This window comes from Natator depressus, chromosome 10 (genome assembly GCF_965152275.1).
Source record: "Natator depressus isolate rNatDep1 chromosome 10, rNatDep2.hap1, whole genome shotgun sequence".
NCBI classification, from domain to species: domain Eukaryota; kingdom Metazoa; phylum Chordata; order Testudines; family Cheloniidae; genus Natator; species Natator depressus.
In genome coordinates, this window is record NC_134243.1 from 45,701,714 (window position 1) to 45,727,581 (window position 25,868).

General features: G+C 52.2%; 1 protein-coding gene across 1 annotated transcript; it reads right to left on the reverse strand.

The window, feature by feature from the left end:
- Window positions 1-11,833: 11,833 nt before the first annotated feature.
- LOC141995122 (COMM domain-containing protein 4-like) lies at window positions 11,834-23,370 on the reverse strand. Its single transcript, XM_074965993.1, has 8 exons — window positions 23,172-23,370; window positions 21,453-21,524; window positions 20,721-20,786; window positions 19,720-19,759; window positions 17,668-17,787; window positions 17,121-17,201; window positions 16,145-16,321; window positions 11,834-15,869 (listed from the first exon to the last, which is right to left on the reverse strand). The coding sequence occupies exons 1-8, from the start codon at window positions 23,172-23,174 to the stop codon at window positions 15,829-15,831; spliced, it is 600 nt and encodes a 199-aa protein (XP_074822094.1). The 5' UTR covers window positions 23,175-23,370; the 3' UTR covers window positions 11,834-15,828.
- Between the last annotated feature and the right edge of the window lie 2,498 nt (window positions 23,371-25,868).

Consider the following 25,868-nt stretch of genomic DNA (forward strand, 5'->3'; position numbering starts at 1 on the left):
TTTGGAAATATAACTTGCCGTCCAGTTAATATCTCCAATGTAGCAAGCCAATGGTGGTTTTGTAATGGACCCTATGGCGAGGGTAATTTGAACAGCACAATTAGAAACACCCCCACTTGTACCCAATCAGGAAGATGGGATGCCCCCTTAGGGGCATATGAACTGTTTGGAAAAGCAGCCAAAGCAGCCTTAAAGATCCCAGGAATCCCCTTAAGAAACAGTCCTTACCGGGCCCTACAGGGTCACTATTTTGTATGTGGCCGAAAGGCTTACAAGGTGCTGCCAGCCAACTGGACAGGTAGCTGTTATATAGCTCATGGAGTTCCTCATCTGTCAATAACTGCCACACTGCCCAAAGGAAAGATTAGAAATGTCCGAGACACCTCTGTTGAGTCACAAGAAAAGACCCTGCGGTGACTGACTACGGCATTGGAGGGCAATATGAAGAATTCCTTCACAACCGAGAAGCTTGTAGGGTGCTCTGTGCTGGGAATAGCGCCACTATTTACCGGGCCAGCCATGGCATGCATAAGGCCGCTATACTGTGAGGCTGCAAATGGTACTTGAGAAAGTTGCCTTAGAGTTAGAGGACTCGGTTAGTGATTTAGGATCAGCAGTAAAAACATTAAATAAAGAGGTACAGGAGCTCAGGACGTTTTCCCTCCAAAACAGGATGGCTTTGGACTATCTCTTGGCATCCCAAGGAGGGGTTTGTGCCCTCGTCGGGCCCCGATGTTGTGTATATGTAAATGATAGCAGTTATGAAATCTATGAAAAGGTGGTACAGGCTGAGGCCCATGCCCGAGCCAGAGCACAGGTTTCCTATACTGCCCCAGAGAGCGATTGGTTGCAAACCTTGTTTTCACGCTGGGCTTTGTCGTTTTGGCTTGGTGGTTTATTTAGCCTGCTATTGAAACTTCTCTTTCCTTTATTGCTTGTATTACTGGTATTATGCTGTGCAGTATCATGTGTTAGGGCCCTTTTGCAAAAGTTAATAAGTCATTCTCTTCAGGGCTATCACAAAGTGCTTATGCAAAGTCCTATTGTAAAGAAATAAGTAGCCCAAGTGAGAAAACTCAGAACCAAGGCTGTTGAGTGTTCTCAAAGGAGGGAGTTGTTGGGGACACTGGGGCATGGCCACTAGGTAACTCAAGGGGATGGAAGATCACGAGTGTCGATGAAGCCCCCTCGCACTAGGCCCAAGTGTCCTTGGCCTCCCCTCCCGCCTGGAGGCACTCGCAGCAGCTCTGCGTACTAGGCCCAAGTGTCCTTGGCCCCCCCGCCAGGAGGCACTCGCAGCAGTTATGCTGAGGATCTACAACAATATGTTGCAGAGTCAGACTGCCTGAAACTAAGCAAGGCCAAACAGGGCAGATATGGAAGAACAATGCTGAATAAAGCAGCTTTATGTATGGTTCAAGAAATGATACAGAGCACAAGGGCACTAGCTGGGAACTGGACTGGCTGGCTATATGGATACTTAGGGCAGCTTGCTATTGGATAAGTATGCTGGGAAAAAGGATGTATAAAAGCCTGTGTAACTTCCTGCTCTGTGTGCAGGATTTGAGATTTTATTCTCCCTGTACCTTTTTGCAGCTGCAAATAAACTTTTCTGCTTCTCCACCCCGTTGTGATTATTGGGTGTAGCACACCGGGTAGCGAACCAACTCCAGCTGTTGTTTAGCCTCTCGGCACTGGGTGCAGGCAACAGCAGGGTTGCTAGCTTTTGCCATTTCATAGATTCCAAGGCCACAAGGGATTATTGTAATCATCTGGTCCAGTGGTGTGCAAACATTTCCAGTCATGCCCCCCCAGTAACAGAATCTGTCTGTGCTTCTCCTCCAATACTGCACAGCCAAGCAGGGCCATCCCTAGCCATTTTGGTACCCTATGCAGCCCCCCCTACGGGGGGGGGAGGGGTTTGTGGGGCCCTAGGCCTCCGTGGGGGGGAGAGGGAGGCTGGCCCCAGGCCTCTGCCGCAGGGTTGGACTGACCACTTCCTGCGGGAAGTGGAGTGACCCGGCCTCAGCCTGCTCTGCTCCCCTGGCTCCCAGCTGCGCCACCGGCAAGTGCTGGGGGGTGGTTCCCCCTCCCCCCAAGCCTGGGGCCGGGTGGCTCTACTTACCAATGCCAGTGAGCGCAAGGAACCCAACCCCTCCTGCAGTCCTCAGGGGAAGGGCTGGCTGGAGTGGGGGCAGGGCTGGGGCAGAGCAGGGGTGGGAAGGGGCGGGGCCAGGATGGAGGCCATGTGGAAAAGGCGGAGCAAGGGCTGGAGCAGCAAACAGCTGCGTATTTTGCATATGGGTAGGGACAGCCCTGCAGCCAAGGCTTCCTCAATGGTGGAGCTGGGGGCAGAACTGGGGATGGGGGAGGAGCTGGGGCTAGAGGCAGAGCTGGGCTGAGAGCAGAGAGGGAATGAGGGCAGAGCTGGGCTGGGGGTGGAGCAGGGGGTAGAGTGGAGCTGGAGGCAGATCTGGCCTGAAGGCGGAGCAGGACTGGGGGCTGAACAGGGTTGATGGTTGAGGGGTGGAGCTGGTCTGGGCGAGGAGCACGGTTGGAAGTGTGGTGCTCCCTCCCCACTGCCCGTGGGGGCTGGCCTGGGCCCCAGTGTGCACCCCCCCAAACATTCCTCCATGACATCCTAGCGGGGCGTGTACACAGTTTGGGGACCACTAATCTAGCTGAGCTCCTGTATAACACTAGCCAGAGAACTTCCTCAAAATAATTCCTAGAGCAGACCTTTTAGGAAAAGCCCAGTCTTGATTTAAAAATTGCCAGTGATGGAGAATGCACAACAACCCTTGGCAAGTTGATCCAGTGGTTAATTACCCTCACTGTTAAAAATATACATATTATTTACAGTCTGAATTGGTCTACTTCAACTTCAAGTCATTGGATGGTTTTAGATCTTTCATTTCTATACTGAAGATCCCATCAGTAAATATTTGTTCCCCATGTAGGTACTTATAGCCTGTAATCTAGTCACCTCTTAACCTTCTCTTTGTTAAATTAAATAGATTGGGCTCTTTTAGTCTATTACTATAGGGCAGGCTTTCTAATCCGTTAAGCATTCTTGTGGCTCTTCTCTGAACCCTCTTCATTTAATCAACATCCTTCTTGAACTGTGGGCACCAGAACTGGACACAGGATTCCAGCAGTGGTCCCACCAGTACCAAACAGAGAGGCACAATAACCTCTCTCCTCCTACTCGAGATTCCCCTGTTTATGCATCCCAGAAGCACATTAGCTCTTTTGGCCACAGCGTCACACGAGGAGCTCATGTTCAGCTGATTATCCACCACAAGCCCAGATCTTTTTCAGAGTCCCTGCTTTCCAGGATAGAGTCCCCCATCCTGTAAGTGTTGCCTGTATTCTTTGTTCCTAGATGAATACACTTACATGTAACTGTATTAAAACACGTATTATTTGCTTGTGCCCAATTTACCAAGTGATCCAGATTGCTCTGTATCGTTGACCTGTCCTCTTCATTATTTACCACTCCCCCAATTTGTGATAATTTTGTTTTCTTCCAAGTCTTTGATAAAAATGTTACATAGCGTAGGGCCAGGAACTGATCCCTGCAGGACCTCACTGGAAACACATATGCTCAATGAGGATTCCCCATTTAAATTACATGTTGAGGCTACCAGTTAGCCAGTTTTTTATCCATTTTATGTGTGTCATCTTAATTTTATATTGTCCTAGTTTTTTAATCAAAATACCATGCAGTCAAATGCCTGGCAGAAGTCTATTACATCCACACTATTATCCTTAGCTACCAAACTTATAATCTCATGAAAAAAAGATATCACGTTAGTTTGACAGGCCCTATCTTCCATAAACCCATGTTGATTTGCATTAACTACATTACCCTCCTTTACGTCATTATTAACTGAGTCCCATAACAGCCACTCCATTATCTTGCTGGGGATCAACATCCAGCTGACATGGCAGGGAGATAGAGTGTGTACTAGTCATTCTGCTCCCTGCTTCCCCTCCCCTCCTGTGAGCCATGGGTCTGTCTGCTTCGTACTGTCCCCCGCTCCTCTTACTGGGTGCAGCACCCAGGATGGGGGAGGAGCTGCCCCTGTGGTCTGCCAGGGAGAGAAAAGAGGATCCTGCTACAAGTTCCCCCTCCCTGGATCTTATGGTGGGGGATGAAGATCACTGGGAGATTCAGGGGGGCAAAATGGATGGCTGTGTGGGGAGGGGGCAGGTGTGGGGCTGGGCAAGGTGGGTCAGGGATGGGGTGGCAATGGATGGCTGTGGGGAGGGGTGGGTGTGGGACATGGAGGGGTGGGACAGGTGTAGGGTGATTGGATGGCTGGGTGGGAAGGGGTTGGGATGGGGTGGCAATGGATGGGTGAGTAGGGAGGGACAGAGCTGGGACTGACACTGGATGGCAGGGGGCGGGGCTGGGTTCCACACAGTATGAGTTGTTTCCAAGGCTGGGCTTGGGAAGCTGGAGGCTCAGCCAGGGCCCATGCAGCGGGGTCAGATCCCTCTATCTGTATGTTAGGCCTGTTGGTGCACTGCAGCTGCCCCACATGCACTAGGTTGGGGGGGGCACAGGGGGAGGTCAGTAATCTAAAGCAGACCAAGCCATGTTATAACCTGGTAGAAAAATCTCACTGTTTGGGGGCTAGTTCTAGGATTGTTGGACCTTACTGATGACAACTGAGCTTTTGGGGTTGGCTACACTGTGTTAGTGCTGCGGGGGTGGGGGGAAGGCACCTGCCCCCAGCCCATTGTGTGGGCCCTGGTCACCGTTGAGCCCCTGGCTAACAACGCCAATGTCAGAGCCCTAGGAAGATGACTCGATTTCCAGGGGGCGGAGCTATTCAAATTTAATCTAATCTGGGACCACAAATTCTGTTCTGCACCAGTCATAACGGAGTTGTTACAGCATGGAGTCACTACAGGGCAGAATTATGGATGTCTGGGAGCCTTAGCTGTGTGCTTCCACACTGTCACATGCTTGGGTTTCTTCTCAGTGTAACCTTGGCTCTGAATTTCTGGGGTTTGCAATGCTTGTTTTGGGGATTAGCCAAGCACTTATTTTTATTCTCAACCAGTTGAATATCATTGTTATTGGGGGGTAGGGCCCAGGAAATGAGCTCAGGAAAGGGGCTGAACGTACTTTATAAACAGTGACTGTCTGTTTGCCTCCTGGTCCCCTTTGAGGAAGTTCTGGAGCAGGCAGAAATGTGGGGCTTTCCCCCACTCCAGTTGGAAACAAGAAGACTGCTCAGGGCTCCCCCCTTGTTAGGGGTAGAGAGGCGAGGAAGAGAGCTCTTAGGCAAAGAAGAGAAAGAGAGCAAATGAGCCAGCCTTGCAACTCTGAGCTCACTGGCAGCTCTTCCATTAACTTTATTGGTGGAGGAACAAACTCAGTGCTTCTCTCGACAGGAGAGAAATTCAGGACGACTCCTCTCTCAGGCCTAGAATAACAAAGCTGCTCCTGGCGTCTCCTGGAGCCTGATACAGAACCAGGGAAGAGATCCCAGCTTCCCCTCTGTAACCTCTGAGGTTCAACCCAGACCAGTGTGAGCTTGTGTCACCCCCTCCCCTGTAACCCCGAGTGCCGTAAATGCTCTGCCACTGTGGCTCACAGCCCGGACACCAACAGCCAGCAGACAAGCATGTAGTTCCCTGACTGTCCATGTGCTGTGCCTCCCTTGTTCAGTGCTCTGACCCAGCAGCCTGCCTAGAACACAACAGTCCCTCCCTGGTCTCCTTTAACTGGAGTGAACAATCATTTCAATTCAAACACAGCACGGAGTTGGATTATAATCAAAATAGAGCATGTTTATTAACAAAAGGACATAGGTTAAATGATACCATGCAGGAGGGACTGAAGGTAGAATGGGTTACAATCAAAGACAAGTAAAAATACACTTTCTGATGACTAAGACCTAACTTAACAAGCGACAGATTCTGCTCTAGGTAATTTTCTCACCATCGGTCTTTGTCTAGCATGGCTGATCAGACCCTCTGGCCAGGACCCCATACACGGAGCACAAAGTGCCTGGTTCCTTTGTCTCCTCAGGTGGAGGCTAAAAATAAATCTCTCTCTGTCCCTTATATCCCCAAAGGAATTGTCTTTGTCCTAAAAGGCAGGAAGGTCTCCTCGGGATTCAGTCTCCTGTGTCTCTCTGGGGTGCAGGAGCCATATTAATTCTCTGTCTCTTGACTTCAGACTCAGAATAGCCCCACTGGTTTAGCTTGATGTCTTTGTTTACTGCTAAAATATACATTAGGGTAAACCCACATTCTTTTGTCTAGGATATACCTGTTTATTCCCTTTACCTAGGCTAGGCTATCTGGCTTTAGATATGTTCCAGTTACATCACACTGAGAGAATTTATAACTTCACATATAGAACCATAGGGTTAGAAGGGACTACAAGGGTCATGTAGTCTAATCCCCTCCAAGATGCAAGATTTGTTGTGTCTAAATGTTGTTACATATATTTTACAATGATATTATTCACCAGTACATTAATAGTTTTCAAACGATAGCTCAAAAAGTGTATTTTATACAGTTATCATTACACTAGTGTGTAGGGTGTGAATAAAGGGGTACGTGGGGTCACACTTTCCCAGCTCAGGAACCAGATGGATAAATATAAATGGACACACCTAGGGACAAAGAATACAGGCCATATGTACAGGATGGGGATTTTATCCTGGGAAGCAGAGACCCTGAAAAAGATTTGGGGTCATGGTGGATAATCAGCTGAACATGAGCTCCTAGTGTGATGATATCGCGAAAAGAGCCAATGGGATCTTAGGGTGCATAAACAGGGGAATGTCAAGTAGTAGATTATTTTGCCTCTGTATTTGGTACTGGTGCTACTTGTGCTGGGATCTGGTGTCCAGGTCTGGTGCCCACAATTCCAGGAGGAGGTGGATAAAATGGAGAGGGGTTCAGAGATGAGCCACAAGAATGATTAAATGATTGGAAAACCTGCCTTCTAGTGATAGACTCAAAGAGGTCAATCTATTTAGCTTAACAAAGAGAAGGTTAAGGGGTGAGTTGATCAAAGCCCATAAGTACCTACATGGGGAACAAATATTTAATAATCAGCTCTTCAATTCAGCAGACAAAGGTCAAACATGAGCCAATGGCTGGAAGCTGAAGCTAGACAAATTCAGACGGAAATACAGTGTACATTTTAACAGTGAGAGTCATTAACCGTTGGAACAACTTACCAAGGGTCATGGTGGATTCTCCATCACTGACAATTTTTAACTCAAGATGGGATGTTTTTCAAAAAGATTGATCTAGGAATTATTTCAGGAAGTTCTCTGGCCCGTGCTATACAGGAGGTCAGACTAGATGATCAAAATGGTCCCTTCTGGCCTTAAATCTATGAGCTCTGGGCTTCTCTCCCTTGGGTCCAAAACAAGGAAGCAGCTCAGGGTTTCCCCACTCTTGGGAAGCAAACGGCTATTGCCTCCCAGCTCGGGAACCAGATGGTGCTCATGGCATCATTCCTTCACAAGATGCACTGTTGCGGGCCATCCAGCTAATTCCTGAGTTTGTGTTGTAGCGGGAGCACATCTAGATATGGAAGATGTCAGAATTTCACTCGGTGACCTGGAGAAGGGCTTGGAGAACACAGCTTTCGACTCCATGGTAAATCTTCCCTTCTCTTCTGCACTGGCCTTTGGACCTGCTCTGAGAACACTGACTAACAGGAAGTTCTACAGGAAGAAGAGGGACTCCCTGAGGGAGCACAGAATCTGCCTCCTCAGAACAACAGAGAGGAGAGAGCTGAACACCCCACCTTCTGGAGGTATAGTAACCCCAGGAAGTGTCACTGCTCCCCATACAGCTCCCATTAACCAAAACACACACACTACAAACACAACAGTAAACCAGAGATTAGCGCACATCCACTTTGGGTATGTCTACACTGCAAGGTAAGCCCAGGCTCAGACTCAGGCTCAAACCCTAACCCCTCTTCCCTCTACTCACAAATCTCTCAGCCTCAGGGCCATGGTGCTATGACCGTATGAAGATGGAAGATCTGAGCCGGAGTCAAAGTGGGGCCCAGAGTTTGAGGCCTGTCATTTTGCACTGTAGATGCAACACCCCTTGGACATGGGATCTTGGAGTCTGCCGAAAGTATCCCACAATGCTATGGGCCGACTTCCTTTGTCCTCTCTCTCCCAAGAATCATTAATCGACTCTAGGGAAACGGAAGCACCTCCCCTTGTTATAGTACAGCAGCTTTGTGGTTAACCCTTTTGTTTTATTCTGACTGCCAAGCTGCAAATATACCTTAGGAGGGCACAGAGCAGTCTGTGTTTGCAACGGATACCAAACAGAAAGTGCTCTGCATCATGGTTGCAGAAGACAGCCAGAGCAAGATCTTGATTAATCTCTGGTGCTAGGCCTGCAAAACAACTGATTTTCGTAAGAGTACTGGAATGCCCCCGTATACCAGCAAATAGCAAAGAAGCTGGTAGAGTTGGAAATTTACCGACCAGCGACCAGTGTGGGGAACAGATGAAGGGACTCAAGAATGAGTTCTGGAAAACCAAGACTACAGCTGCACCTCTGGCAACTTGCCGGCATCATGCCCGTCTTATGATGAGAAATTCATTATTCCAAATTGAGCTTTATACAGCAACCCATATATAAACTTTAATTTCTGCCTAAAGCTCTTACAAAAAAAATATTGTTTTGCAAAGTAGTGGCTGGTGAGAGTATATGGCACAGAACAGAAGAACATACGAAAGAGAAGCATATAAAAAAAGGCAATTTTCAAGGATACACTTCAAAACAGAAAGAGTCAGGAGTGCTACTGAAGTAGAAACAGTAGGGGGGACATTTTGTTTTTAAGTACCCTAAATATTTAAATAGATTTCTTATTTTAGAAAATGTCCAGTTTCAAATTTATTGTATGTGTAATTATCTAAGGTCTTTGTTTAAAAGGGCAGTTATAGTGTGCATATCATTTCTCAATAGCGTGCTCTATGAATTTCCAGTTTCTCCTGTATACAAGTTTACTGGAATCTGATCATCATGACTGACTGCTGCTTACCTTGGTCCCTCCCTCCAGTGCATGCCTTGTGTCAGGAGCAGCGGAATCTCTCTAAACTGTGGGGGGGCCACTAGTGCCTGAATCATGGCCCCACCTCCCTGCACCTCCCTTTCTCCCCAAGCCCTGCCCATCTCCCTGTGGCCCCGTCCTCACACCGCTCCTTCTCCCCAAGCCTCTGCTCCTGCACACAGTCCATTCCCCCTGAGGCCCCACCCCGCCTCTTCCCCGGAGGCCCTGCCCCCCGCTCGCTCCTCTCCGCCTCCTCTCCTCCATCACTTCCCCTTATGGCCATTAAAAAGTGATGGGGCCATGGCCCTCTGTCTCCCCCTGTTCCGGCACCCCTGTCTTGTGTATTCAATTACACATTTGCATGCCTGACATTCCACAAAATGGCTTCCTCCATATGGTGTGTGTGTGGGGTCATGCTGTTCACAGGACATCATTTTAAAATGGCGTCCTCCATGCTCATTCAAGGGCTGGATGGAATCTGCCCTCGGGCCCCCAGGTTTTTCTGCAGCATGGGTTGCATGTGTAAGCGGAGGAATAGTCCCACTATTGTGGGGAACTTTCCTGGCATCAGCACTACCCCGGTGAAGTGGGCTAGCAAAAGGATCTGAGTCTGTAGAAGGTACGCCTTGTGAGGCATCCTTGGAAAAAAACTCGTAATTTGCTGATCAATAATATAACAAAATGCACGTAGCAGCGTTACAGGTGAAGTTATAAACATAAGCTGAAATCATGACTAAGGCTATGTTTATACTGGCACTTTTGTCGGTAAAACTTTTGTCAGCCGGGGTGTGGAAAAAACCCCACATCCCTAACCGACAAAAGCACCAGTGTGGACAGCACTATGTCAGTGGGAGATGCTACCACTGCTCATTAGGGGTGGTTTAATTATGCTGGCAGGAGAGCTCTGGCACCTGATGATGCCTGTTTACAGACAGCTTCGAGTGAGCGAATCTGGGGAGGGAGATGTGAGTGTGTCTACTGAGGGGAACCTGGCCGGCAGCCACAGCTCGCTCTGCGCTGCCTTCAGAGCTGGGTGGCTGGAGAGCGGCGGCTGCTGGCTGGGTGCTCTGCTCCGAAGGCAGTGCCACCGCCAGCAATTGAGAGAGGTGACTATGGGGGAGGGGGACCTAAGGCAAATGTTGGGGTGACTATAGCCCTGCAAGCTCCCCCCCCCCACAGTGCAGCCCCTGGTCTATTGAGAAAGTTAATGTAATTTAACCCCACTACTAAATATGTTTCTGGGGGGAAAATCTGGTGGTAGCAGACACTCTGCCATAGAGCCCAATCACACTCAGCTGCACATGAGCTTAAAGATGATGTAAAGATGTATATGGATACTGTAGATCAGTGGCTCTCAACCTCTCCAGACTACTGTTCCCCTTTCAGGAGTCTGATTTGTCTTGTGCACCCCAAGTTTCACCTCATTTAAAAACTACTTGGTTACAAAATCAGACATAAAAATACAAAAAAGTGTCACAGCACACTACTGCTGACAAATTGCTTCCTTTCTCATTTTTACCATATAATTCTAAAATAAATCAATTGGAATATAAATATTGTCCTAACATTTCAGTGTACAGTATATAGAGCAGTATAAACAAGTCATTGTCTGGATGAAATTTTAGTTTGTACTCACTTCGCTGGTGCTTTTTCTGTAGCCTGTTGTAAAACTAGGCAATTATCTAGATGAGTTGATGGACCCCCGGAAGACCTCTGTGCACCCTTAGGGGTATGCATACCCCTGGCTGAGAACCACTGATGTAAATGCATACAGACCAGTGTCAGAAAAGAGACAACACCAGCTACAACAGGCAACCCTGACAGACATGCAACTTCAAGAAGTTCTAAGTTACATAAGGGCCAGCTGGCCCAAATATCTAAACACCACTACGGAAGTGAGAAGAGACTGCTTTGCAGTACATGGACAATTAAGCGAGTCAAATGGACACATGACTCAAGGCGATTGTGTTGTAATTCCAAATGAAATGAGAGGAGAAATCCTAAACCTCACCCATGAAGGACATACCATGTTGCAGTGTAATCGAGAAACTGAAATGCACTTTTGCTCACTTCCAGAACAACTAATGACAGACAACAGACCACAATTCCCTGCAGCAGAATTTAAGTCATTCCAAATGAAATATGATTTTGACCGTATTACTAGCAACCCACATTACCCACAAGCGAATGGAGAGGCTGAGAGAGCTGTACAGACAGCTGAGAAAATCCTACAGCAGGAAGATCCATTCCTTGCTCTTCTGAGCTCCTGATCAACATCTAATGGGTCTAGTCCAGTACAATTTCTGATGGGAAGACAACTCAGAACTAATGAGCTGACTTACGTTATTTTCTAGTCTCCAAAGTGGCCAGACATGGAGAAAGTAACCAAAACAGATAAAAAGGCTAAAAGAACTTGCACTTTTACAACAGACATAACCATTTAGAGAACTGCCAGATATAGAACCTGGTGACCATGTTTGTGTCGGAATAGGATGGACAACTCCAGCTATTGTAAAAAAAAAAAAAAAAAAAATCCCACTTTCTCACACTCATTGCAACGACTGGCTGTGGTTGGTTTGGAAGCCTTGAGTCATCTTTGTGTTCTGCATCTGCCAGCCGTAGAGTTTGTTTTGAAAACAATCAATCAACACAGCAAACTCTACAGCTGGCAGATGCAGAACACAAAGATGACTCAAGGCTTCCAAACCAACCACAGCCAGTCGTTGCAGTTAATACACAACCAGACGATCAAACTTTCTCATGTTTGGATCATGTAATGAATATGACAAAGTGGGAACAAGAGACTGAGGGGGAGTGGGCTGCTGGACACATGTTTTCAGGACTGGGTCAGGGTAAGTCAGAGGGGAGAGGGCCTCTGGAGTCCGGATTCACCCAGACTTGGCTGTAACTTCCTGTACTAACAAAGAACTTTACTACGCTGTGGTCCAGACACCTAATAAACCCTTCTGTTTTACAACACTGGCTGAGACTCACTGCTGACTGAGGAAGTCGGGGGTACCTGGCTCGCCTTCGGGGTGCGTGTAAGGCTTCCCCAGGTGTCGTATTCGGGTGGATTCGCTGCGGGGAGCTCATGGCGTGAAACAGGGGTGCTGAAGGTTCCGAGGTCCGTCCCAGGAGGTGCTGAAGCCAAGGAAGTGTACCATAGTGAGAGTCCCCCATACAGCCAAAACAGAAGAGACCTTGCCACACCCACGCCCTCCCTCTTTTACATGGTGTAAAATAATGCGGATGTTGGATGTTCAGAAGCTGGGCTGGTTTTAAACTATCCCTCATCACTGAGTTTGTCTGACAGCAACCCTTCTCCTTTGCTAAAACAGGGACCCGGCCTGCTGTTCGACACACTGGGCTAATCCTACTGAGACGAACAGGCAGGCCGAGATGGATTAGTTTATATTCCATTTCTGTAGCATCTTTCAGCCAAACAGCTCAAAGCACTTTTCCAAGGGGAGTAAGCATTAGTCTCTGTAGTGGGGTTGCGGTCATCCCTCCCCTTCTGGGTCGGAGGCAGGCCACCCCCCCTTACTACGTCACTGGGATCACTGCCTAGTCTCAGGGGAATTAGGAGCGCAGGCGTTAATGTCCCAACCACCTTAATGGGCAAAACCCCAGCCAGTCTATAGGCACCGGCCCTCAGGCCCGGGCAGAGCAAACAGGGAGTCTATGAGCTCCGGCCCGGGAATAGCAACAAAGGTTTAGGGGTCCAGGCCTCAAACAGGGCACGGCACCAAACGGTCCAAGACTCCAGCCCTAAGGCAGGGCAGTGAATAGTCAAGTGTCCTAGCTTTGGCGGAGGGTAGGCTAACAATGGCCACCTGGCCACCAGCGGGGAGGTTGACACCCCAGAGGTGGGGTGGCAGTGGGTAGGGGGACCTGGGCCCATCTGACTCCACCGGGTCCCAGCCCAGGGCCCTAACAGTGGCGGAGTGTTCAGTCCCTGGGGCAGCGGGGAATCCCACTGCAACACGCTGATCGCGTTTCGGGCAGCACTACAGCCAGACTGGAGTTGGCTGCCCCTAGGCCACTTCCTACCCTCCCTTCGGGGTGTACCTGGATCAGTGGCTGTCCTCCGTCTCCCCTGGGGCAGGTGGCCAGCATCAGTCCCGACAGCTCCTTTGCTGACACAGGTTCCTCCAGGAACAGAGTGTTTCTTGGCTTGGCAGCGAAGCCAGCAGACTGGAGAGAGCAGTATGCATCTGTCTCCCTCGCTGTCTCAGCCCCAACTGAGCTGGATGCTTCACCTTATATACTTCCTGTCCTGCCTATCCACTTCCGATGAGAGGGATGAGATGGGTCTGACTCTGGACACAGAGGGTGGTTCCTCCCCTTCTGGGTCGGAGGGAGGCCATACCACCTCACACTCAGTGTTGCCAGCTCTCATGATACATTCTTAAAGCCCCAGCTCCTGGAATCATGTGATTCACAGCTTTCATTTAAATAAAACAAAACAAAAAACCTGACAAAGTACATTTCTAACCCTCATGGTTGCTGAGACAATAAGCGAAAACAGGAACCCTAAAGGCTCAAAAAGCAGAAAAAAATAAAACCCCAAGATTTATTATTTTTGAGCCAATCTCATGGTTTTGGGGGACTGATTCATGATATGTGAACACTTGGGGTTGGCAGTGCTGGTTTCCCACAATTGCAGATGGGGAAACTGATGCACAGACAGGCAGAGCTATTTGCCTGAGAATACAGAATCAGTGTCAGAGCCAGGAATAGAATCCAAAACTCCTGCCACTCTGGTTTACCTCCCCAGACCATGCTGCCTGTGATGGACAAACCAACCACCAAGAGATGATGGAAGAGGCAGAAGTGTAAGTCAAGACAAGAAAATGGGGATTAAAAATAACAAAATGGCTTTCTCCCCTCCCTCCAAGAAGAAAATGTTATAAAGGGATACCACATTTGGCCTTAGAAACGAAACAATTTCGGGTACCATTTTAACTGTACTGCCTTTCAATTAATGGAACACGGCCTTATTCTTAACAATACAGGGCTGCCCTGGTCCGTTGCTGTTCAGCAGCAATTTACCGAATGTAGTTCAAAGGCTGCAGTTAAAATGGTTACCCACTTCACCGCCTCAGGGCTACGCGGGCTTTGCACTAAAGAAGCAACTGCATCATCCCCAAGCTGTGACGTTCCTGTAAATCAGAGCCCTGAGCTGTAGCCAGGAAAGGGGGTTAGCACAATAGGGCACCAGTGGCAGGGGCCAATGTAAACGGAGCACAATTTAAATGAAGTTACCAAAACCCAACTGGTCTCCCGATGGCTGTGTTACCAGAGCTGTGCCTGGGGCAACGGCTGGACTAGCCAGGGTTGCTACAAGACAAGGCTGGGGTGAGCGAATAGTTTATGGACTTTGCCTACCCTGGCTCTGGTTTCTACAAAGGTCAGGACTGAAGGAGCGGGGAGGGTGTATGTGGGATGGAGAGACATTGACAGAGCTGCAGGGGGTGGGCACCTGCCGGTGTGATTAATTTTGCCTGTGGCATCAGTCCCTCCCATTCAAATACGAAAGATTTACTCCAGTTATTTAAAGACAAGTCTCTGTTCCCCATCTCATGAGGGTTTCAGAAACGAGGGCACAGGGGTAACGAGGGAGGCAGCAGCGCAAATTAAAAACGCTCCTGTGGGGCGCTGCCTTTTTTAACCACGTGGCTTTACTGGATCCCGCTGGCAAAACAGGAAACATTACATATAACTGGCTTCATGTGCCAAGGCCAACCGTAAACACATGGAGAGATTCGCAGATGCACGTTCCTGCTGATCCTTTATTCCATGCACTGAGCTGCCCTGGAAAAGGTGGTAGGTGTGCGGGGTGGAAGGAAAGATAGAAAAGCTGCATTTATCCCCCCACAGGCAAGAGGCTCCTTTAGAGGAAGTGGAAAGAACAGCGGCAAAGTGCTTTTTAGGGGAGGGATGCGGGGGAGCAAGAAGGGACTAGAGAACGCTCCATCTGCTTCAGCTGGTGAAACTTCCCAACCTCTTATGTACGACTGGGAGAGTTGCCCCAGCCACAGGCATCCCGGATTGCTGCAGGAGTTCAGTCAACAGGTGATGTGGAGCTGGCCGAGCCGCAGCGTTTGGTGGGCTGCAGCGCGCTACGTCTCCAGAGGAGACATGGGAGCCCGCACGCCTGACCTGGAGTAGCCACAGGAGACAATTCAGGCAGAAGCAAAAGGGCAGATCAGCTCCCTGCAGCTGTTCAGGAACAGAGCCACCAACAAAGGGCTGGGCAGAGGATTTCAGGGTCTTTCAGTGTTAAACTAGCCTCCAGCCGGCAGGCCTGGGTATTCTCTGGAAGTGTGTGTGTAACACGGTGGCACGGCCCAAGGGTTTGGACACCTTTGTTATGGGAACTCCGAGCTGAAGCTGGTCTCGAGGTGGAGATCTCATTAGCAGATGCAGAAGCCCCCATCCACCATTGCTCTGGGGATGGGTCCTGGGGTGGGGGTCCTGGAAGCACAAGGGCTTGTAGGCAGGTTGGAGGAGGGGCAGGGAGGAGACTCCACAGCAAGAGAGGTGGGCAGGGGAGACAGCAGCCAGCAAGAGTGGGAAGAGCAGTCATCAGTTTCAGCTGCAGTGGTCTGAGAAGGGAGGAGAGAGCCCAGACCAACCTCTGCCCAGGCAGTGTCTGCGGCTGTGTGCAGCGAGGGGCTTCCCCAGCGGAGGAACCGCACCCACCAGACTCTCCGACGGTCCGCTGCACAATCAGCTGGCTCCTTCCACGCTCGCTGCCCTCCTCAGCTGAGAGTTTTCATCATGGCATGGGCCTGTCTCAGCTCTGAAAGTGGAAGAGAAGATGCAAACAGCCAATGGGGGCAGAGTGACCTGGATCTCAACAGGGGGCGCTGCAGCCAGTTCCCAATTCACTGGTCACAGCAGGGCAGAGAATAACCTCTCCGCTGTGAGCAGGAACAGAGAAATGACATGACAGGAGACAGCCGATCTCTGCCCCAGCCAGTAGGGGGAGCAGAGGGGACACAGGAAAGGAAGCACCAGCTGGCAGGGCAGGGACGAGGCGAGCGATTCCAAGCTGCCCGTTTGCTGTCTACTCACCTGCCAGTAAGACACAGAACTTCTCTGCCGACATGGTCATGGCAAAGGGCTCCGTCCCGCCTTGGTCCCCGTCTCGCACGGTGAACTTCAGGTGCACAAGGGGCTCATTGACCTGCTGGAGCTCGCTGGAGCTGAGTGTGTGATCCACCCTCCAGGACACAGAGTCCAGACGGTTCACTGAGGACAGAGGCAGAGCCAGTCTCAGGTTTGCATTGTCAGTGTAAAACACTCTCTCTATGCACGAGCCGGCGATATGGATTTAGGAAGCATTTTTCAAGAGCATTAAGCGGCTTCTCCCACCCCTGAAATGCAGCCACCTCTGGTGTGTGCGCAACACAGCAACTGTCTTACCAGCCCACAGCGACAATGTAAGACATTACAGGAAGGAAATTTCTCCAGTTGAAATAACAAGGGAGTTTCGGTCAGTGGAGTGGAGCGCTCCGAGATAGCTGTGTTATCCCAGCCACAACCCTCATTGCAAAGATTCCCATGAGTCCAAGTGGTTAGCACCGCCTCAGCTCTGTCTCTCTTTGTGGCAGAGAAAGATAACGTAGAGGGCAGAGCACTGCCTAGTGCATCACCTGCACCACTCCCTGCTGCACTTGGATTATCCTGGAGGTGAACTAACCTGTGCAGTTCCTAATCTACCGGGCTGACAAGGTCCCAGCTCAACAGGGTCGGACAACAGTGTTCTGGTCCCAGCTCCTGGTCACCCCCTCGGTTGCTGCTGAAAACCCAGGCACCCTCAGCAAACTGACCCTGTCCCACAGCCCTCAGGAGCAGGTTCTCCCCAGGAAGTCCCAGAGGAGAATGGCTGGGGAAAGTCCTATTGAACTTCCATCCATGGACACAGGAGAACAGCTGGAGGAGTGGGGGCAGTGGGTACCAGCAGGGCCTGTACCCCTACTGAAGGACCATCTCCCATCCGCGGCCTGGAGCAGTGTCAGGTTTGCACGGCCAGAGGGGGAACACTTACATCTCAGGCTGCGTGCCCTCAGGCTGTCCTGTAGGGGGCTCTGTTTCTCCTCATAGGACCGGCACAATCCTGTGGCATGTTCTACAAAACACGGAGACCAAGAAATCACCCACCAAAGAGCATCAGATCAGTCCCTGCACAACACGACTCTGGTTCCAATGGGCTCAGAAGGGACCCTGGCTGCAAACAGCTGAGTTGGCCTGTTTAGCAGGGGGACTCTAGCAGGATGCTGATGCTGGGGTGTACATGGGATACCGGGGGGACAGTGGTACCCTAGGGCATTTCAATCAGAAGATGGCCCAGGTACTGCTCCAAAGTCCTTCCTGCTGGTTGACACAGCGAGTTCTAACTTCTCGCTGAAGGGAGAGTGCTGGAGCAAGGGTGGAAGGACACAATTATCCAGAGTTACAGCCTGGTGCATGGGGTGCACAGACCGGGCTCCTCCTCTGGCTGACGTCACACCAGACAGGCTGCTGCTACTGACCCCAGGGCTCCCCAGTGCACTGCAGCCCACTCCGAGGGACCCATCCCCTGGCACTTCCCCTACCTTTGGGCAGCCCCAGCTGTTGCAGCTCGCTGGACAGAGAGTCGCTGTCTACGCTGTGTTTGGCCGCGCTGGAGAGGATGAAGCTGAGCACGGCAATAGTGGCCTTCACATCCCCAGACTCTGGAAAGAGGAAGAGAAATCTTTGGGCCTCTGCATGGCAGCAGGGCTCTTCCCCGCAGGGAGGAAGCTTTGATAGACCTTTGCAAGGGTCTGTGTCCATTGACGTAGGATCCGACAGCCCTTGACGTGGCCTGCCCTTTGCAGTTCATCGTCTGCAAGAGACTAGAGAGGGTGCACGGACAGACGCCACCTCGCACTGGGCCACGAGGGGCAGCAGGGAAACAGGCATAAAGAGCTGGACTCATTGTCACCAACCTGGGTGAGAAGCAGCAATGGGCAGGGGACTGATATGTGTGTGGTGGGGGGAGAAGAGTCAAGTGCAACCAGCAGGGCTCAAAACAGGTTAGGATTTAAACAAGCCTGGGACAGGCAGAGGTTAAGTCTAACTAGAATCGACTGATGCTAGGGATCCAAATACTAATAATGGCCAAGGGCCAGAGGAGTAAGGGCCTGTCTAAGCGAACACTTAGCTCATGGCAAGCAGGGGTGTAAAGCTCCCCTGCCCTAGCCAGCTGCGCACTGTCCGTGGACCCTGCTGCTGCAGACTAACAGCTCCCTAGGGCACTTTCACCTACTCCTGTTTCCAAGCAGGGCGGATCCCAGGCGCACTGCGGAACTCGGGGTGTGGAGCAGGGTCCACCCGGTCACCTAGCACGTGGCCGATTTACACCCTGGTTTGCTGACTCTAACCATTCGTACAGCCAAAGCCTAAGGTTAACACTGCACCATAATCGGGCCAGTGGCAGTAAGACAGGGCCAAGCCACAGCACGGCAACTCAGCTGGGGTCAGCTCATTCATAAAAACCAAACCAGACATTTCACAGCTTACATCATGGTCCCATCTGGCCTCGATCGTCCAGTCTGACCTGTGTAACACAGCCCATTGGGCGTCCCTGAATTAATGCTTGTTTGAACCAGAGCAGATTTGGATTTAGAAATCGCCAGTGATGGGGAGCACTTGGGCAGTTGTTCCAACTGTTAAGGACCCTGTTAAAAACACCTTATTTCCAGTCTGAATTGGTCTAGCTTCAACTTCCAGCCATTGGCTCATGTTAGACGTTTGTCTGCTGGACTGAAGAGCCAATTATCAGCTGTTTGTTCCCCATGTAGGTACTTACAGGTTCCCATCACCTCACCCCTTAACCTTCTCTTTGTTGCACCGACCAGGCTGAGTTCCTGGGACCCATCCCCTCCCCTCTGCATTGCCACACTAAGACAGCAAGTTCTGCAGGGCAGGGACGGGGGCTGTTCGGGCAGCGCCTGGGAAGTTTTGATTGCTACTGTGATCACCACAACCATCAGGCCCAGGGCTCTTCCACACACTCAGGAAATGGTGTTATCCCCCAATGCAAGGGCCCAGAACCACCCAAAAATATAAAGCCAGGGCAGTGTTTGGAGTGAGAAGGGGAAACTCGTCAGGCTGCCGATTAGTAGCGTCTCCCCCAAACAGAACAGGGGCAAGGACCCTGGGAAATTAGCAGGGCTCCTGTGCTTGCTCACAAGCAGAGGGTGCCGTTGGTTTCCAATGGCTGAGCATTAACTCTTCAGGCTTCACTGCTTCAGGACGTGCCTCTCCACTCGAGACCCCAGCCAGCGACGCTTTTCAGACAATGTGGCTAACAAAGCCGAGCCCGGCGCCCATAAACACTGCAGGTAAAATGTTCTCAGGCCAGGGCACTGGGGTGTGGAATGGGCCGGTGGGGAGGTAAGAGTCAGCCAAAGCCTGGCCTAGCATCCCAAAGCCACCGGTTTCCCGCAGCCTCCCTGCTGTAAGCACTGACAGAGGAATGTCAGTTCTAGTAATGAAGCCAGCAAAGCTCCCTGGAAGGCGGGTGAGGCAAAGAGCCAAATCCACCGTGACGGCCTCATGGACAGCACTAGAGGAGCCCAGGCTACGGGCACCCAACTGTTCTGAAAAGGAACGACACTCACCAAACTTGGCATCCGATGTTAGCTTCAGGATCTTTTCATACTGCAAGAGAAGAGCAACACCCAGGTCCATCAGCCCCAGGGGACCCTGCTCCCGGCGCACACAGCACGGTGCAGAATGATCACTGAGCCCTCGCTGTGCAGATCCTCCATGGGGCAAGCAGAGCCAGGCTAAGGCCAACACAAGGGGCCTCTGGTTTTGGGTGCACTTGGAGTCAATAGGAGCAGTGGGGGCTCAGCACTTCTGAGTAATGGGGCCAAGGTGTCTCAAGGGGGGACCCAAATTACTAGAAGCTGTTGGATTTAGCCTCAGTAACTTGTCCAAGGCCACATGGCACCTGGCTGATCTGGGACTAGGACTCCTGGGTTCCTGGCTCCCACTAGACCAAGCTGCCTTCACAATGAGCGGGTACAGGATGGGCCATTCCCACTGGCTGCTAGTGCTCCAGGCATGTCCTACAGGGAACCTCCACAATCCAAACAGCGAGTCAGCTGCTGTTTGTGATGGGCGTTACAAATGGCTCAGGCCCATGTCCCCAAGCGGCCAAACCCCCTTGCTGGGAGACTGCAAGGGAATCCATTTTGTCAACCACCGGCCATTCTCCTAGCAATGGCAGGGCCAATGGGTGGATGAGATGAAACAGACCACACACGACCCTTAGAGCAACAGACACTATTATTTACTAGTAAGTATTTAGCAGCTGTACGACCCTTTCCACCAGCAGATCTCCCCGATGAGGGACTATCACTGGCCTTCTTTTACAGATAGGGACACAGGCTTTAGGCACCCTGCCCAAGATCAGTGGCAGAGCTTGGAATAGAACCCAGGTGTCCTGACTCCCACTCTGATACCCCACCCACTCCACCGCACTGCCTGCCCTGAGGCTGGCCAGCTCGACATGGCCCACACCACCCAGCCAGTGGGAGGGGAGACTTGAGTCTCTGCAATCGCAAGATCCCAGCTCAGCTGGGCTGAACGTGGGAGAAGAACGCCCTTCACTTACATCAATCCCCTCGCCCTGCAGGTCCTTGAGCACCTGGCCACAGATGAGCTTCAGCTTCACCGAGGACTGGAAAGGAGAGAGCAAGAAAATAAAACCCCACCACAATGCTGGGCCCGGCGGGCACTGTCTGGCAGGAGTCTGAGCTCCCCTCAAAATACACGCTCTCCGCTACATCAGGGGGACCCATTTCAGCCTTGCCCTTCCCCAGCCAAACAGCCACTGGTTTGGGTTGTTTTTAAACCACTTGCTTCTTGCCACTTTGGGGCACACCATGGTTTGGATTCCACAAAGAGACTCCCTGAGAGTTGGATGCAATGGTCAAGCTAAAGCCCCAGCCAGCTCTTGTGCTGCACTGAGTGTATTGCTCGAGCCCTCAATCAAAGCCTGATCTACGTACTTCCCAAGCCTCTCCCCGCTCTCTTAGAGACGCCCTCTCAACCAGAGACAGGTGCAGAGTTCACACCAGTCGCTCAGGGACCTGAGCTCTCCCCCTTCATCAGACACCTCAAGTCCCAGAGCTCAGATCGGGATGCATCACTCAGATATTCCCATTGCTCCCCCAGGCTGTAGATACCCCTCTCGACAGTCAAGGCTCCATGCTGACTGTCTGGTTTCACAGCACCCGATACTGTCTCTGCGGGGGTTTAAGAGCAAAAAGTGCTCAGATCCCAGGCTGCTGGGCACTGGGTAAGATCCAGAAGAAAACAGAGAAAGAGAAAGCTTCCACTTAACTATTTTGGCCAAGGTGCTGATTTCGGCCAGGACCCAGTCGGGACAGTCCAAGTCTCCGCAGAATCGGAACCTCTGGAAGGAGAAGATCAGGGGCAGTTAGGACCCAGGTGGCCTTTGGGCCAGGGGACATCAGCAGCAGAGAGTCCTTTGCAGGGCAGCCCTGCTCTTCTTGCCAGAGCAGGGGAACCCTCATTTCCCACCGTTATTGCTGCCCTGTCTCCATTGCACCAGAAGAGCCACCCCCCCAGATTTCTCTCCTCTCTGGGTACTTGGCTGCCCTCATCTCCGGTCTCTGCTCTGGCTGAGCCTGCTGCAGAGTCGGACGACAGCTGGGTCGATCCGGAGCTGTACAAATAACTCTCCTCCTCAGGCCCTGGGTCCCCACTGTATAAGGCCCCGTGAACTCAGGTGCAGCGGCTCCGTGCACGGAGGCCGTCAGCCTTTGGAGCAAGCTCCTGGGGAGAACAACCAGACTCAGCTGGCCAAGCTCAGCCCTGGCACGAGGGGATGCAACTACCCTGAATTCAATGGGCTTCCCCCAGGGCTGAACTGGGCCCAGAGTCTGAAGGAGACAGACTCATCCCCGGAGAAGGAAAGAGTTGGAGGGGCCTGGGGTATGCCCAGAGGGATCAGTTTGATGAAGGGGTGGGGTGAAGGTAGGACAGGGCAGACGGCCCCTTCCTGTTCCTAAACCTCTTCCGTTCCTAATAGCTGCCAGTTAGGCCGCAGCTTCAGCAGTTTAACCCAGCAAACACTGGTACAGACCATGAGCCCACATCCTGGAGCAGCTGCTTTATACCCGCTGCAGTTAGGCAGTGAGTGCAAGGGGACAAGTCCCTGGGAGCTCACGTATACAGGTCCACAGGCTACAGAACCAGGCATAAGTCTCTCAGAGCAGGGGGCAAACGGCTAGGTCGAGGGGAGCAGGATGGCGGATCCCCCCAGTGTTTAACATTAACGTGGCTCTGAAATGATCCTTTCCCCTCCCACTCATTCCCCTGCGCTTCCAGTGCTGAAGCCTTTAGTACTCCCTGCTTTAGAAACACAGGTGCTGCAACAGCAACAGCCCATCAGAGCCGGCATCCTGCCCCCAGCCCTGGCCAGTGCTGGCTGCTTCAGAGGAAAGATGCATTACAAGGAGTTGTTACTTGCCCCATCCTGCAGGGCAGTACTCTGGGTGGTGGGAGTGAGGCAGGGAAGGCAGCGTTTCCTTCCTGACCCCTGCAGGCTACTGGCCTGCACCCTGAAGCAGGAGATTCATTTATCCCGAGCACATTTAACTAGGAGAGGTATTAGAACTCAAAGGGGCGTCATTCCATTCACCGGCTGCCACTGTGGGTTCCCCAGGCCAATTACCCACTGTGCAAAGGGGCAGCTCTTTCTATTTGCTCCAACTCCTTCCTGGGACCCCACTGATCTCAGGTCACTGGAGGGAGGGAGCAGTTTTTAAGCCAGACCCTTCACAATGTTTGACCCCAAATCCCCTCTCCCCCCAGCTCTCCCCCTTCCCTGATGCACATGTTAGGAAGCTCGTGACACTGGCCTGGCGAACCCCAAGGACTGGGCTAGTAACGGGGAGCCCTCAGGCGTGGCTCCCGTTGTAGTACCCAGAGTCCCTGCTGCCCCAGGAACTCAGCTCTGCATCGCCCCCGGCCCCCAAATCCCAGCAAAGGCCTAGCACCCCCCAGCCAGCCAGCCATGCACAGCGCCTGCGCTCACCATGGTTTCCTGCTGTCTCTGCAACACCGGGCACGGGACCCCTCACCCGAGCCAGGGCTGGAGCCATCAGCTGATCTCGGAGCGCAGTCAGCTGACCACAGACTTCCCCGCGCCGCAGCCTGTCAGCAGCTCGCTGAGCCGAGTCAGCTGACCGCAGATTGAGTGACACTTCAGCCGCGGAGCCTGCTGACTTATTGCACAGACTGAGCCTCAGCCCCTGGCAGCTCTTCCCTGCTGCCAGCAGGGGGCGGCAGAGGCCTTCAGATCTGGGTCTTAGGCGTTCTAGTCCCAGCTGCGAAGCAAACAGCGTGGGTTGCCCCTGCCCGTTCGGCTACTCTGAAAGGGAAACAGACTGAATGAGCAACTGGATGTCCACTGGCCTGTTAACCCTGCTAGCTACAGCTGTGGCCCCCTGCTGCACAGGATGTGAGCATCTCATGCTCTTAATGTATTTGTCCTCACAAGGTTCCTCGGAGCTGTAGATGCTGGTGCTGGGGGTCGGCCCCACGCTGGCTTGAAGTGGTTCCCATCATATACAGCGTTTACAGTTTGGTTCAATAACTCTCAGCACCCCCACTAGACAAACTCTTCCAGCGCCCCTGCTCAGAGGGAGAGAAGTACATAGCACAGAAGAGGAACCGAGGCAGAGAGACTAAAGCCCAGATCCTGAAAGCTACTGCCTTCCCTTGATTTAAATTCAATGGAAGTTGGGAGTCTAAATATCTTTGAGGATCTGGGCCTAAGTGATTTGTGCAGGGCAGGGACTGGACGGGACCCCCCACTCCCGACAGCAGAGCCCCTTGGAGGAAGGGGACCTCTGCTCTGGAACCAGTGTCTGCCAGGGCTGTCCCGAGGGAGTGAGCTGGGCAGGGAACAAGAGGCAGCAGAAAAACCATTCCATGGACCACCCTTCCCCGGAGAACTCCCCAGCTCCACTCCTGGCGCGGCTGAGAAGAGCTCAGCTCACTGGGTTAGGAGCAGAGCAGGTGGATGCTGAGCTGTACTGAAAGTCCAGCCCTGCTTATCTGACCTTTGTCACCACAGGAACCCAGTGCCTCACAGTCACTAATGTGTACTACCCTCCCCACACCCTTCCACATGCTATCCCCATCATGGGGGGTGGGGAATGGAGGCCCAGGCTCAGGGAAATGAATTGCCCGAGGTCCCACAGGAAACCTGGGGCCAAGAGGGGAATGGAACCCAGCCGCCCGAGTCCCCACCCCGTGCCCCACCCCCAGGGCCATTCTTACAGCCCTGGCACCCGAGTCCCCACCCCGTGTCCTGCCCCCCAGGGCCATTCTTACAGCCCTGGCACCCAAGTCCCCACCCCGTGCCCCACCCCCAGGGCCATTCTTACAGCCCTGGCACCCGAGTCCCCACCCCGTGTCCTGCCCCCCAGGGCCATTCTTACAGTCCTGGCGCCCGAGTCCCCACCCCATGCCCCACCCCCAGGGCCATTCTTACAGTCCTGGCACCCGAATCCCCACTCTGTGCCATGCCCCCCAGGCCATTCTTACAGCCCTGGCACCCCCTGGGTTCTGAGCTCTTGAAATTTTGGCAGCACCTGTTCACTATTGTAATTAGCCAAAGGCTGCTGGGCACAGACCCACCAGGTTTCCTTTTGTAGGACAAAGGACACCCAGCTGCACCAAAATCCAGCCCAAACTCTCACCAAGGGAGGCTGGAGTTGGCCTTTTGAGCAGAGATGACACCATCCACGCACCAGCTGTTCTGAGCAGCTGGGCTCAGCCATGCCCCCCAAGCAGCAGAGCCATGCACAAGACCTTGCCATGCTAGCCCGAGAGCATTAACTCGTGCCTGGCTCCTAGAAATGGCTTACCATGGGATGTCGGTTACTGGAATCAGGGTGGGAAAGGAGGGACCCTCCCCACTAACTCCTCTTCCAAATCCATTCAGCCAGGACCAGGAGCTTGGGGAGGGGACTGAGCCCGGGACCTGTGGAGTCCCTGCTCCCACCCCCTGAGCCTCCAACCCCCTGAGTGGTGGGGCTGTGATGGGCAATGGGGCAGGAACAGAGCTGGACAGTTATCCCAGCTGAGCGGGGTCTGTGGTCTCCATGGTATTCGTGAGCACACTAGGTGGGGAGAGGCGCTGGAGTGTCTCCTAGCAGGAGGCTCTCAGGGTAATTTCAATGGAGAGCTAGAGGTAGGTTTAAGCTGACCCCTTCAGATCGCAAATCCATGAAGGCCAGCGGGTTTGGGGGACTCCTACCTTCCCCCCTGCGACAAGGAACAGACAGCAGGAGGGCTGAGTCCGCAGCTCCAGGGCGGAACAGGAACACATGAGGTGCTGTTGACCTCACCTTCATCCTGTGGCAGCTAGTTCCCTGGCAGCACCACACAAGGATTTCCACACATACACCCCCAAGAGTAGCAACATGGGGCTCCTGGGAAACAAAGCCCCACTCTGAAATGCAGCTCCCTGCCGCATACCCTGCCTCTCCCAGGGAGGCTCCTGAAGGGGAATAAAGGTGTTTTCCAAAGTGCCCAGGGGTCTGACCTCCTGGCCCCCTTGCTCATTAACAGCATTCACAGCAGCATTCCAGGCAATACAGGGGTCACCCCCGCTCCAGCCCACCCCAGGGAGGAGCTTCTCGTGGGAGAGTCTGGGATACAGCTAAAGGGGTCACCTCCTTCCTCGCCCATTCACTAGCGGGAACATCGCCCTCAGGCAGGC